The sequence below is a fragment of the Rhopalosiphum maidis genome, chromosome 2 (assembly GCF_003676215.2).
Source record: "Rhopalosiphum maidis isolate BTI-1 chromosome 2, ASM367621v3, whole genome shotgun sequence".
NCBI lineage: Eukaryota > Metazoa > Arthropoda > Insecta > Hemiptera > Aphididae > Rhopalosiphum > Rhopalosiphum maidis.
Genome location: NC_040878.1, coordinates 69,865,230 through 69,881,857, shown reverse-complemented (window position 1 = coordinate 69,881,857; position 16,628 = coordinate 69,865,230). Strand labels below are relative to the sequence as shown.

At 22.2% G+C, this 16,628-nt stretch overlaps 1 protein-coding gene across 2 annotated transcripts in view; it reads right to left on the bottom strand.

Annotated features, from left to right (window-relative positions):
• LOC113551039 (furin-1-like) overlaps positions 1-16,628 on the bottom strand; it is a 105,981-nt gene that overhangs the window by 37,489 nt on the left and 51,864 nt on the right. For both annotated transcript variants that reach the window (XM_026953045.1, XM_026953046.1), the window contains exon 4: positions 9,265-9,399. In XM_026953045.1, the coding sequence (XP_026808846.1) occupies positions 9,265-9,399 (135 nt within the window). The remainder of the gene's footprint in view (positions 1-9,264; positions 9,400-16,628) is intronic.

Below are 16,628 nucleotides of genomic sequence, written 5' to 3'. Positions count from 1 at the left end.
AAAAATATTTATTGCTAAACTATCAACATAAATACCTAACTGATATCTTATGTTAATAATAATAAAAAAAAACCGAGAAAGTCTCTCTGCTGTCTATAGTAAGTATTGGATTTATCTATGTTTGTATTAAATAGGTGATGGTAATGGATGTGTTAAATGTTATTTCAATGATTTATTTACTGCAAAAAAATGATTCTAAACAGAATTAGTGTCAGCATCTGATTTTAAGGATGTTTTATAATTTATTTATATGACTGTAGATAATTTTTTTTTCTTTAAGTACTTAATACTGTAAATAGATCACACTATTGTCTTACCAATAATGTTTAATATACTATTAATATTATAATAATATACCATCATACTATATCGATTTTATAAAAAGATAAAAAAATACAATACATCCATATCATAGACTCGTAGAACGGTGTTAATAAAAGATTCACTGTACACGCAAACAGAATACAGTTTGTCAAATTATTTTGGAAATTAAATTTTGCAGTGTAAAATAATAATATAGATAAAGATAGAACGTTCCAAGTATATACAATAACTCAATAAATGATTTCTGAATCACAAAAATTAACTAAGTTCATACATTTTTATCTATATAATTATTTTTTCCAAAATGTAAATATTAAATACTTATAGATATTGAATGTAACTGTTCACTAACATAAATTTATCATAACAATATATACGATTGAGAATTTAACATAAGTTTTTTTAAATAAAAAACTTTTTGAATTTTTAACCATTAAATAATAGTTAATAGCGTTATAGGTCATTATTACTTTTTGTTTAAAAACCGTTAAAATTAAAACTTCAATTTTTAATAAAAGGGAAATGTGCTTTTAAGATATTTTAATAATGCTCTAAAATAATTAATATTGAATTCTAAACTTCAAGTTTTAAAATTAAAAGTATTATACATTTTTATTTACTAGCAAAATATTGAATACCAAGTTAATTTTAATTAAAAGATTGAATAGTTTTTATTACAAAACATCTATTTTTATTTTAATAATACAATTGTTTTAGAAAAATAATGTATAACTAATATTATATTTTGGAAAGAAAAATACTGAAATCAATTGTGAAGCACAGAACAGCAGAAAAATCCCTTTTTAACATAACTACATAACTTTAGCTACAAGTTGTTATCATATAAATATAAAATAGACTGATGATCAACGTGAACTAAAAAGTAATTAAGAGTCATGTCATTATTATTATTTTTTGTTAATACTTACAGATACAGAATATGCAGGTATATTATGTTTTAGGTAATTAAATAATTTCAATCATATTTCCAATTAACTGTGTAATATGGTATTGTATAGTATGACAATAAGCTTATTTTAATCATACTATCAAATTAATTTAATTCAATGATTTGCTTTATACATATGATTTACTATTATATTGTTATATTATAATTTACGTATTATGACCTACAAAACAGCTAATATAATTACTATTGTTATTATCCCCTTTTGTCGTTCTTGATTATTATACAAAATATAAGTGTAGATATTTTCTCTACCCTTTTCTGAGCAATGTTCGGTTAGCATACTTCAAAAACCCTACATTTAAATTTGAGTTTTGACCAAAACAATTAATATGTTCACTACATGTCTCTATTTAGGTTATTTTACAAAATAAGTTCTTTAATTACTAGCTTATAAAGGTTCTATTTTTATTATTATTATTATTATTATTATTTTTTTTTTTTTTTTTGATTGAAAGAAGTAAATTAGTATGATTGTTAAATGTTTTACTAAAGTGCTATGAGTAGTAAGTAGTAAGTACCTATTGTTAAAGTATATTATACTTAAAGTCGAATACACACAAAATACTCATTCTAGAACAATATTACCAGTATGTACATATTTTTACATATAAATACTGCTCTACACGTACAATAATTATTTTACTCACATCAGCATCGTTGGAATAAATTAATAAAAAAATTTTAATTTTAATTGATGATAAGATATTACTAAATTAACTATCAACAGTTAAAGTTCTCTTATTATATAAGTATAATATTATAATAAAAATTATGTATCTTTAATTTTTGGAAAATAATTACGTGAATAAATAATCAGACCTATAAGAACTTATTCATACTTGAAAAGTGAATAAGATAAATAATAGTGATATTAAATATACAATACGATACTGCATACATTAGATATGTGCAGCCATTTAAATTGAAGATTTTATTTTAACTTGGAAAACAAAAGTTATTTTTAACAAAGTATGCATTTATTCTGTAACTAAATGGTTTAATATTAAACGGCATTCGTACAGCACTAGGTACGCAAAACAAATCTCAGAGAATCTTCAAAATATCTAAAACAATGCGTATTGACAAGCAGAAAAAAAATGATAGATTAAGGTGATTGATTATAATCGAAGACAACATCAACTAAAATATAGGTATGATTTATCATCTAAAAGTTGAAAATCATATATTATTATCAAATACTATGTACAAAAGTAATTAATATAAATCATGTATTTTGTCTTGTATTATTATTTATTTCATTCTATTTTCTATTATATAAATATATATATTTTAAATGAAATGCAACATGGGAAAAGTATTTAATATTATATTTGATTAAAAAAAAAATATTTAAAGCAAAAATGTCACGGTTATTAGCCGGTTAATAAAATATAATATTACTATTTTATATTTTTAACTATCGTATTTATTTATATATTATAAATACTAAGCTATACGTCACATGGGAATAATAAATAGTAATTACATATGTATAGTAATAGTAGGTAGTATTTTAGATAAGTGCTGTTCTATTATAAGCGGAAAAAATAATTTTAACTATGACATTTAATAAACTATCTGAATTGTCAGCAAAATGTTTTTAGTTTGATCGAAAACACAAATTACAAAACATTTATTGAATAACCAATAGTACATCTCATCATCAGAAACGTTTTTTAATTTTACATTCAATATTTATAAGAGCAATCATACAAGGTATTATAGTTTATTGTTAATTTATACAATTATTTTAACTGTTAGTTGTATAACCAAAAAAAAATATTGAGTGGTTAAATATTTTAATAGGTATATAATGAGTAGTGAATACTTAAGTTTATTTTATAACTATGTTATTTATTTGTGTTGATTTTAGAGACACGATTCATTTTTTAAATTTTTTGATAAGAACAATCTCTACTGTAGGTCCAAAAAAATCTCAAATAAAAAGTATTTGTTCTGATTTCGGTTTGGATTCCATGATTAAATGATTTTTAAAAGTTTTAAATTTTAATATTGGTTTTTTCGTTTTTGTGTCGAGTGATTAATTATTGACAATATACATTTGAATAAATATATATATATATACCAGGTCTTCGTAACTAAAGAATAATAAAATAGAGTTAAAAGTAAGTTAAAGATTAAATGGACTAGGTGGCAGAAAAAATATAACTTAAATCAAATTAAATAAAGTTTTCTTGTAAACACAAGATATTTTAAAACATTTTCTTAAGAAAATAAACTTTCTAATGATATTTTATTATTGTAGAATCTTTCCCTTGTTATTTTTAAATATTTAAAGAATCATTGTAAAGCTATCACAATTGTTTTGCTATTGTGTTTATCATAAGTAGGTTTATTAAAGTAAAATTGTTGTTATACAAAATTAAAATAAATATGTTAATTTCTGTAATTGCTTTTAATGATTAACGCAATTAAATTAACATTTGTTAAAATGTCTTGAATAATAAGTATATTTATTAATTAATTATGAAATGCGATGTGTTTAAATATTTTCTATATTGTTTAGTTATATTTTATGAAGTATACAATTAATTATTTCTATTTAAAAATTATATGAAAATCACATACACATTTTACACATTTTTTTACTATCTTTCTTCACTTGTACATTAATATACAGTGCACAAAATATGTAATAATATTTAATTCAAACTGAAAATACTATCATCACTGCTTAAGACTTTCTAATTTTAATACTTATGACATTATTATTTCCAATATGATAACATTTTATACTAAAACAAATAAATATAGTTAAAATACAAACCATATAAAAAAATAACAATATCCGATAAAACTATATTAATTGTATTTGCTTAAATTATTTTTTTGAATATATTTAATTTAACGAAGGAAAGTTATATTTTTGACGTGCTTTTATTACATCACCATGGTTTTTTATGTAACTATAATTTATCAGCGAAATATTTGCATACGCACTTACCATAAAGTTTTGTTGCCAAACGCGTTGACGATTATTCAAAATGTCTCATTAGAACTTCGCGCAACATATTAAAGAGCTAAGATATCACTGAAAATCCGATGCATACAGTAATTTTATTGTGAATTACTTTTAAACGTATCCGGTAACCATAATTTTCGTTTCCCCTGGGTTCATGTAACCAGAGTACCTATAGAATCACATATTCACATATATTCACACTATACAGCTGCGCAATGTGTATTATAATAATATTATCACCACCCAATTATTTCAATTCATAATAATTTTACTCGAATGATATTACAAACGTACCCAACATTATATTATAACGAACTTTAAATTTACAAACATTTCCCTTTTCATTGGTATATAATATCTTTTAGTTTGAATAATTTTTAATTTTTAGTCTTGTCACATTGGACGATACCTTGTGACACATTACTTTCACACTATATAGATACATATTAAATTTTCCATATCAGAAATATGCTTGTCTGATTCACACATGTATACAATATATACACACATATATAATATTATATATTGTATAAGTACTACCAGGCGAGGTTAAAGTTGGTTAAGTTTATTAGCTTCAAAAGTTTGGTGCGGATTTCCGGTTTCTCCCTCGACGGCCGTGGCGGCAGCAGTAGAAGTGATGTTGTCTTTATATAACGCTACTTCCTTGTATAAAATTTTGATTACCAGCCACTTCTTCATCCTTTCTACTCTGTGGACTTTTAGTGGTAGTAGCAGCCACCAGGCACCAGTGAAGTTGTCCCACTCCTTCCCTTTGTAAGATAAACGGTTTTATATATACACGCATATACGCGAAACAGATATGACATTATAATAGCTGGGGAATTCCGTACAAACCCTCCGGGTTACAAGTCACAACTTATCATTAACTTTCGACAGCTTTTATATGTAAACGTTTTTGCACTACGGATACATTCTAGTGCGGTTACGGTGAAAAAGTGTGGGAAGTACGGTAAATTATGGTTAAGATCTAAACTATAAATACATTCACTATTACCTCAGGCGATACCACTTTATGCTGGCATTATCGTCGAGTCCTATCAGAGGCTACACATTCATGATTTTTGACGTAGAACATGTATAACTATTAATGTACATTTATTTATTATAGTTAAAAATAAATAATAATTATTTATAATAATTGAATAAATAGTAATGTAGTTCCGAATAATGTTAGTGTTTACCTACATTAAAAAAAAACAAAAATATGTTGAGGTTACCGTGTTTGTAAACGTCAGATACGTTTGCTTATTAGGCTATTATTTATTAAAAATGTATTTATTTTTATAAGTAAGTATCAATATTATTTTGTATTGAAATTTACCCAAACTATACATAAAAAAATACAATTATATGATATTTCTATGATTACATAATATTTTTTGCTAAAAAAAAATTGAATTACTTTTATACAACATTTTGTTTGTTTGTGTGCTAATATGATAGTGATTCATAAATCCTTTTGTTTATGATTTTAAGTATGATATATCATATTCCATTGTATGACAATAGTAATTTGTATGTACTATATTACTATAATTATCCACAATAAATAACTGATGAAACGAGATAAGTGAAATCACACTATGGAAGTGATTTATTTTCAAATGAATTACGTGTTTATTATTACATTTTTCAATTGCACGATCTCTTTAGAAAGATAAATGCATTGTATACACTATACATAGTTGATATGGTGGCCAGTGGACTGGAATTACGATGAAACCACATACTGCTGCTATGTTCACGTTTCGGTAAACCAAGTCAATGTTATTTTATTTGCCGATATGAGGTCCTCGGTTGTGCTTCGCTAGTTTTGGTTGACACAATGGCGAAATCCCACAATGGGATTTGTGTTTCCTTAATGTCCGCACCTCAGACAGATTTATTTTGGCAATTTTCGACGTGATATATTTCCAGAGATGCGACAAAATGTGCGTGATGTTGTTTGAATACAAAACGCCGAGGGATTTATAGGACTGAACGAAGAAGTGTCATTTCACACTATGATCAAGTATTACACGACTATAAATTATTATGACGATATGATGTTTACGGTCGTTTAGGACAAGAATATCATATGTGATAAAAATGAGTAAACAAAATATAAAAGTATGTTGATTATCATAAATAAAGCTTGTTGTAATAACATGGTGAAATATAAAGTAGTACATTTCATGTAAGTAACTAAAATTAAAGTAGATATATTTATAATTTATAATACCTTAAGATAAGAGTATAAAATTATATTATTGTAATAATAATGAATCCAATGATGAATGTTGAATTTTTATTTGCGACATACTTTCATGTTCTTAGACATATACATAGACATATTAATGTACTTTTTAGCTCTAAAGAAATAATTAATGCATGAAATAAATTACTTACCTACTTACTTTGTGAACAATAATTATTTCAAGTACCTATAGGATTCTAAATTATTTGACTAAAATGTAATTAATTTTAGTTTATATTTAATCTTCATATGTCCAACAACTAATACGTCAATAAATAATTGTTGAGAAGTTACTAAATAAATCAAATAAAAACGAGACTCATGTATATTTTTAATAAAACTCTGAATTTAATAATTATAATTAAACACTGGATTATTTATTTTCTCTTGTAACTCATAGCATTGTGTTTTCGCACTTGTTATTATTGTAAATATAATTTTGAAGATTATATATTTACTGACAAAAAATATATCATATAAACAATTTAGTAAATATTTTAATAATTTGGTATAATTAGTTAAATATTGTTTTATTTTCAATCATTTTAAAAACTAAAATTTACAGCTAAAAATATGATTTTACTTGAAATTCTATTACTAAATTATGTTATGTTGATAAATAATAGGTATTGAAATGTCGGTTATTAATTATTTATATTTTATATGTTTTGGTTTGGAACAAGACAACGGTTAACATAATTATGTATTATTTAGTAAAGAAATCAATAATGACGCTTTCTTTAACGTAAAATTAAAATTCGATTTTTAGTATAAGTTATTAATATAGTAAAACTTATATTATAAAAAGTTTCATAGGTAAAAAATAAAATTTCATACAATTGATTCTATATTGTATTATATTTTATAAAAGGTATACAAAATCTAGGTGTGGTTTTTTAATGTTTTAATAGCAAACCAGCAGTTATTTATAGTTATAAGTAGGTATTTAAAGTACATTTTATTATAAAAAATGAAAAAGTTAAATATTTTCGAAATTATGATTATTTTAAATTAAAGAACTACCCTGTATATCAATGTCTGCTTATTTTATTAAAATAATAGTTGGTAATTACAATTTTTCGAAAAAGTCGATTTAATATTAAATGTTTGTGTATGCAAGTTTTGAAATTACTAGTTTCATTATAAAGCTCATTAATCACGAGGAAAAATATCTCGATGTCTCGCGTTAAAAAGTGACAATATAAGCATTGTTAATTTATCAGTCTTTTATATAAAATATAAATTCAGTTTTTTTATCATCTGTAAAAATAAAATAACCAGTGACAAGTCTGAAAATATTTCTCAACCAGAGTGTTTTTTTATGTAAAAATTCTTATTGAAAGTAATACTATTCTCATCATAATAATTATTCAACAATCAACTGCGAGAGAAAAGTTTACTTAACTAATCAGTTATATTATTGAGAGGAAAAAACCATTCAATCAAAAATAATATATTGTTATGGCAACATTGGTCTTCAAAGTAGACCAATTGCGCATTATTTCTCCGATCAAATGTAATTAACTCAATACATATTCAAGTTTACGAAATATGTGTAGGACAATTTAAGTGTATAGAAAAATAAATTTAAAAAAAAAATTATTCACATTTACCTTTACAATTTACGCTTTAAGTGTATACTATTCTGAATTCCTATAGATAAAAGTATACATTTTGTTCGTGCAAATATTTTACCATTACTTATAAAACAATACATTGTTAAACGTTTTAAATATTTTTATATAATTATAATTTTACAAACTAGAATCTATACCTAACCTAACTATGATATTGTTAATAATAATATAATATAGGTAACTATTTATAAATTTGATTCTACTTTTGATTTAATAAAGCTAGAAAATATTATGGTTCTGATATTTATCATAATAAATACTATTCTTATTCTGAAAAATACGTGTAAAGCTTCATATTTTATGCTTTTTCATTTCAAGCTGATATATTTTACATACATAATTTTTAAAGGATTCCATTATACAAACTCAATCTGTTTGACTATTATTCGTGACAACAGTTATCTAAATCTGTAAAAATATTTTTCAACTTTTTACTTTTCCAATATCTATCCATCATAAACAAATAGTTTCCATCAAAATATCAAGACTTGATAATACGCTTTACTAAATAAAATAAACGTTTGAAAAATAAAAAAACATAAATGTTCAACAGAACAGTTCCAAGATTTTCAGAGATGTGTTCAAATCATTTATCAAACGTTATATTTTAATAATATAAATTGAAAATATTTATTATTTAAAATATAAACTTATAAGCTATGATTATATGCAAGATAATGCAAACCATTTTTATAGATAAAATGCAATAAATTAATTAATTTATGATACTATATGATATTATTATTATTATTATCTATAAATCGTGGGTTTCATAATTTTTTTTTAGAATATGGCTTGTAATTATAATAATTGCTTAAATAATATTTTGGATTAAACTGCTATTTATAATTATGAATATTTGAAAACACAACATTTATCAATCGATTTTAATAAGTAAATATGTAAATTCCATTTTTGTTGACAAACCAGCAATATTACCAAATACATATTTAGTTGTTATTATTATATTATTAAATGTTATACTAAACATGCACTATTTCTAATTAAAATATTTGCGTAATTTCCGCCAAAGCAATTTAATTTAAAATTCAGTTGTAACATATTTATTTATTATGTGTAAATAAAAACTTACGTAGTTCATAGCTAAATCCGGATGGTTTGTTTGTATACCATCGTCAAGTATAGACACAACTACTCCTTTTCCTGTGTATCCTTTTTGCCAGGCTGGTCCTATATTCATATCAAATCCTCCTTTGGCGCCTCCATTCTATATATATATATATTTATAAAAATATGTATAAATATATATTTATATATATAATATATATTATGTATGATTGTGTATATAGGGAAATAACATTTTAAACTTATATTCGCTTGCAAGTTTATATATTTATGTCAAACATAAAGCTTTAGTAATCATTCTGGACCAACTGGACAAGTGATTCATTTCCCTATGTGGCAATAATTTTGAACCCTGTATTAGCGACAGTTGTAATGTCATCGGTTCTCGTAGAGCCATAAATATAGCGTGTAGCCGGATTTCGCAATAACAATAAAAGGCGACATTATATAGTGTTGTAAAATATACGCGAATTACGTATTCCCTTAATTATTATTATTAGTAAACGTGAAATTACCAACAATTCATACATAATACCATCTCTGGTAGTACCTAATTCATTATTTTCATGAATTTACCAAATAATTATCGACCAATAAAACAATAAATAATTTTGAGAATGTAGGTAATAACAATATTTTCATTCAGTTAGCACACACAAAAAAAAAACAAATCATTACAACCGTTTATTCTGATAATTCACAATAATAATTCCAATAAAAAAGTAAAACTAGAACATTGTATCATTGATTATAAAAACTATAGTATTTATAATTAATTATAGTATAAATACTAGCAAGGTAGTTATTATTTTAAATATAAAATAATATAAATGTATTGTATAATTACAATAACGGTTATATATAGTACTTAAAATCAATTAAACTAATTTTATTTTGAAAAAAATGGAAATATAATAATACCTTTAAATTAAAGATATATTAGGTAATCAATAAGTTTTTTACATTATTAACGAAAGATTAAATTGTTTTATTACTAAGAAGTGTATAAATAAAAAAATATACATATTTATGTAGTTAATGTAATTATGATTTATGATTAATCAATAGATTATAAATAAATATGTTATGCGCATGTGTATGTTTGTGTGTATGTAAGCTGATAAACTAAACGTCTACTAATAAATTGTTATTCTATAATATTTTAAACTCAAAATAAATATAATTAAAATGTCTTGATGTTGTAGTAGTAATATATTATATGATGCACAATAACAAGAAAAATAATACTTTTATTATTATTTTTGAAAAAAAAAAAACAGATTTGTGTAATTTATAAATTCTCAACGTACACTTTTTATGTAATATCTAAGTCAAAAGATAAATATCCACTTTTGTAGAAGTTAGTTTGCAACGCTATTGCATAAAATTAAATCATTAGTGTAATTTTATGCAATTATCAATCACTGGTATTTGACTAACATTCTGTTTGGTGAGTTATAAAATACGTTATACACTTAATATACGTACATAATAATTTATAAATTTATAAGTGAAAAAAATCCTTAAAACAGTTCACACGTATTATTTTGTATTTCATAAGCTAAATTATAACAATTTAATTTCAATTTTAGGTACCTGAAAATTATAATTCTAATTTTTATAATAATAATATTTATTCAACATCATTTTTGCTGTTTATCTTTCTACAATACATTTATAGATAAAAATAATATTTTAAATTTGTGACCATAATCAAAAAATAATGAAATGTCAAAATAATGAGTGGTTTTGTTAAATTTCACGTATGTCTCATATTTTTGTTATTTTTGTAAATGTTGATATTTTTTTCAGCTAATAATTAATAATTATTTTTAATGAAATCAATTTTTAGTAATTTATTTTTCCTACTACAATTTATTTGTGGTTAAATCTATTTGGTTTATTTTTGTTTATTGATTTTTCTATACCTAATAGTTTTAAATTAATATTAAAATATAAAAAAACATATAATTTACCAACAACTTTTTTTTAATTCATCTTGAATCAGTTATACATATTTTTTTCTAATATATATAAAATTATTTAAATTTATTTATACTATCAGGTGAAATGCATTAGAATTATTCCTAAATTGCTATTTTATATTTAAATTCAATGTACGATGGATAGTTCTGAGTTTAATTTTTAAACTTGTGAAGTTATGACACATGAATTAAAACGATTAAATATTATGTTATCCATTCAGAATTTTAATTAAACAATAAATATAATACCTATATTATTATTTCTTAAAAAAGTAAAACTTTAAATAATAACAATAATATTTTATACACTTTAAGAAGACTTCAATGATTTTTTTTCACTTTAAAAGTTAAGTTGAAAACGGTTATTGGTTAAAATAAAATATTTTAATATTTTAGGTTTTTAGGTTTATTTAATTTCGCTAAAATAATACCACGATAAATTAAAATTCTTTGTTCTTCATAACTATTTTTACTTACAAACTGTAAAATAACAAATATTTGAACCAAGCAAAATCAACAAATATTGATAACGACTCTGATTTAGGAAAATAAGGGTATCAAAAAGGTTTTGGTTTCTATATTTTTTTAAGGTTCCCGTTAAAATACCTGATTTTTTTTATTTCTGTTCCAATCCCTGGTATCAAAACTTTATTATGTTCAAAAATATATTTTTTTACTATTTTCTCATAACCAGCAATATAATCATTATCCATTTTTTTTTACGAGTCACTAATGATGATCCTCTATAAAAACTTATGTTAGATGTAAATTGAATATGCTTAATTAACACATTTTTCATACGGAATCTATATTTTACCACTTTAGGATTTTAACAAAAGTAAAAGTTCTACTGCAATAATTAAGCATGAAGTTTTTTGACTGGAACGTTTTTCTATCCCAGAAAGAATTTCATTCACAGTCGAATAAAATACTAAACCCTTCATTTCTTCCAATTTGTTTTCCAAAGTTTAGTGTAATGAATTTTCATCAATTTTAAAAGATAATTTTATTTTTTAACTTCGATAGGTAATTAGAATTTTAAGTTCAGATTATTTAAAAGGAAATTATTATGTTATATTTATGTTTAATCAATATTACAATTACAAAAATAATGTTCCTTTTAAACACACTTTAATTACTCTTGTATCTATAAATCTATAAATTTAAAGTTTTTTCACTTCATGAAAATAACTTTATATGTAACTAAAGATAATGTTATATAAATATGTTTTATAGCACAAATAGTCAAGCAAAATTCGAGTAAAAAATTAAGGTCCCATAATCATAAAATGAATAATTAAAATCTTGTATTGTAGTAAAATTAGATTGATCTATTAAATTTAATATGAATATCAGTAAAAGAATTTTGGGATTATTTAGGATTTAAAATGTTTATAATAATTTAATTTAGACATTTTATTTTTATTTTTAATTTAATTTATATTTCAAACAAAATTAGGTAGATAATTTTAAGATTACAATGTTTTGATTACGAATGAACAATAACTGTAAGTAGATTTAAAAAAAAAAAAACATGTTTTGATTTAACATTAAAATTAAGCTAATAGAAGCAAATATACATCATAATTTTGTAGATTATTAAAGTAATGCAATTAGATTAAAAACATAAAATTAGTGTGGTTAAAATGTTAGATAATTGGCAGTTATCAACACATCGTGTAATTGAAAATTTTCAGTTAAAAAAAAAGTATATTATTTTAACAAAAATATATATTAATATAAGTTCTCGTAGAGCTAAAATTCCTGGTATCAATTTAAATGTTTAAAAGTACTTGATAATCAAAACGTAGAACCACAATTATTTTTAGATGAATATAACAATATATTGCTTTTAAATGAAATTCATACATACGATTATATATAATATATATTATTATCAACTAAATATGTTCACGTTCATAATTATATTTGATCTGAATCAATATTTTAAAAATAAAAGTCCAACTCTAATGCATTGAACACAATATTATTCAAATAGATTAATAATGGTTTTACAACTTTAAAATCAGATAAATTGCTTATTATACATTTAATCTTTAATTAATTGACTACGGTTTTTTTATTTATTAATAACTATTCAATTTATATGGACATCATTAAACAAAGAATACGTTTTCATATTTGAGATACCTGTTGCCTTTTAATTTAAAAACAACAAATAATATTCCATTCAGAAAATAGTTATGAATTGAATATAATATAATATAACTTGTTAATAAAAAGAAAAAATGTTTCAATTTTTATTATTTTTAATTATTTTCATAATCACCTTTTATAAATAACTGTTACATTTTTTATATTAAATCACTATAAATGCAACTTATAAGAAATTAAATATTTTGAAAATATCTAGAAATTTTTATCTTTAGTTTCTCTAAGCGCATAAGAAATATTTCTGATAACCAATAACTACGATTATTTTATTTTAAATTACAACTTAAATGATATAAATTACTATATAGTTAATAGCAAAAAATTGTTCCCTTGTCTTCCAATATATTAGTATAATATTTTATGTATTATAATGTACTGCCACGTTAAGCGTTGACGTGGTAGTGGTCGTATGAAAGACATGTATTATATTTTTATCTAATTTATATTATATATTATATCATTATGATGTTAATTTGTAAATATTTATATATTTTTTTTTTTTAATAATTAGTTTCATATATAATAACTAATATTAAAAAAAAACAATAATACTGTTTAAAACTATGTACATGCTTACGATACTGTATAATTGATTAAATAGTAATAGTATTAAAAAAGTAGTTTTGACAAATTTTTTTTGAAGATATTTATTTTAAGAAAATATTGTCATTCAGCTATTCTAAATTTATAATACATTATAAATTACAATATAAACTTTACATAATATGCAAATAATTAACTATTGCGTTGTAGAATTTCAAACAATTGTATTGTTAAAAATAGTTAATATTAAATAATTTTAATTAATATATAAATTTATTTTTGTTAGGACATTTGTTTTCCGCTTCAGGGCAAATTTTGTCATCAAATTTAATTAATAAAATTATTTACTAAGTTATTATGGACATATTATTTTATTTTTATTTTATATTACCATATTTAATTGAATTGGACATAATGAAAGTATAATATAATTATATAAATTGAAAATAGTACCTGTCTAGGTGTTTATTTATGTGGAGATGTTACTCAAGATTAAGCGAGTAAACAATATCAGAAAAGTGTTTGGCTGAATTAGAATGCGTGTTAATTATTTGTACGAGGAAAAACTACAAGAAATACATTTCTTCTGAGAACAATTATAATTATTTCTATTAAGCACTTTTAATTATTTAGACGCATGTAACTTTTGAAATTGTTGTTGGTCTTTGGTTTATTTGTAAGAAAAAATTATAATTAAAATATTAAATTACAAAATTACTATAACATATAATTTAATACATTCATCAAAAAACAAATAACTGTACAGTTATAAAATTATAATAATTATTAAAAATTATCATTATTTTTAAAATAATAATATAATTTATGTCTCAATGTTATATTTTATTTCGTACAAAAATATATATTTTATAGTTAATTTTGAGTTGATATATATTATAATATAAGTAGTAACTAAAATAACATGAACTCTTGATATTTCCACTGATATAGAATTTGGATGAAATTTCGTTAGTATAATACTACGGAAAAGGTAATAAATTAAATCATTTGAGGTTTTTGAAAATAACTTTTTTTTAAATTGAAATATATCACGATGTTATTAAGAATAAATTATTTATTGGAAAAAGTGGTATAAAAAAATGTAAAATATTCGTTTTTTGTGCCAACAAATCAAGGCATTTAGCCAAATTTAACTCGTTTTTTGTATAATATTTGTGTTTTATTCAGTTAAAAAGATATTCTAATAAATAAGGTAAATTAGGATAACATTTAAAACTAATACACCTATTTTAGATTATAAAACTAGACATTTAATTATTAAAATTCGTATCATACAAATTAATATGTGATATTCAATATTGACTATACCATTTCAATTTTTTATACAAATATAGGTATAAATAATCAATATGTCTTTCGTTTGTACTTTTTTTCACAAAAACTTTTATGAAATTATATAATAGTATTAAAATAAAAAAAGTGATAACCGCATTCCGGATTCTTTCAAATTTAAACATTACTATTTTATCTTTTATATATTATACATCAATAATCTGTCAATTTTATATATTAAAACATTCAGTTTACCTAATTTGTTTTTACTTATCTCAACATAATAAATTAAGCAATTAAATTGATTAAGTCAACTGACAATTTAACCACTTAAATAAATATACCATTTATCTTATATTTGAGTATTTACTATCAATTGATTGTTATTAATATACAATAATAATAAAATACAAATCATTAAATTGCACAATGTTATTAACGTCATTAAATTGAAAATCATATAATGTAATTATTAATATAAATAAAATGTTTTATGAATAAACTATAATTTTAGAGTTAAAGATTTTATATTAGTGGAAAGTAAGCTAGTGTCATATATTATATTCATACGTTCTCAACTATATTTGTCAAAAATATAATTTAACAAAATTGTAAGGGTCGTATTCTATTTTTTTTTTTTTTTTTGGAATACATTTCTAGTCAGAATTAGTATTTCGAAAATTATTCAATGAGATATTTTTTTCCAATTTATTGTGAAAATTGAGCATCGTTTTCAAAGTTTAAGAAGTATTTTCTTCACTTATTACACTTATCCACACAGTTTACGGTAAATCTAAAGATAAGCGATATAAAAATAAACACATTTAAGTGAGCATGGTATTCACCGAGATTGTTTCAGAATGATTATTTCAGAACTCAATGATTTATTATTCCTTTCAACCCTTTTCCCTACAACACAAAATGTAACATTTCTTACACAGATAAGTAGAGTAGTGACCAAACTAACAATTAAAAAGCAAAATGTTGTATTAACTATTGTTATCTTTTGGATTACTCAAATATACTTATATAATATATAGATACATGAATTTTAATTTTAATTTAAACATATATGTATATATATATATATATATAAGTATACTAATAGGTATGACATCAAATAATGAAGATATTGGGACCTTAGGAGATTCAGGGAGTTGGAATCTACCACCACTTAAAAATAGCATGCATTTTGAAAAACTAAAATGTATTTCTACAAAATGGTAATCTTTTCCAGAATTGGTGGTATGTTATTTCGAGGAAAAAATTTCTGTGGTGCTACTGATCGAGACCACTGGAGATGTGTCAACTTACTTCATACAGCCATATTAGTGCATTAATACTAGTCTTAGTGTTATATATTTCAGTGCAATAA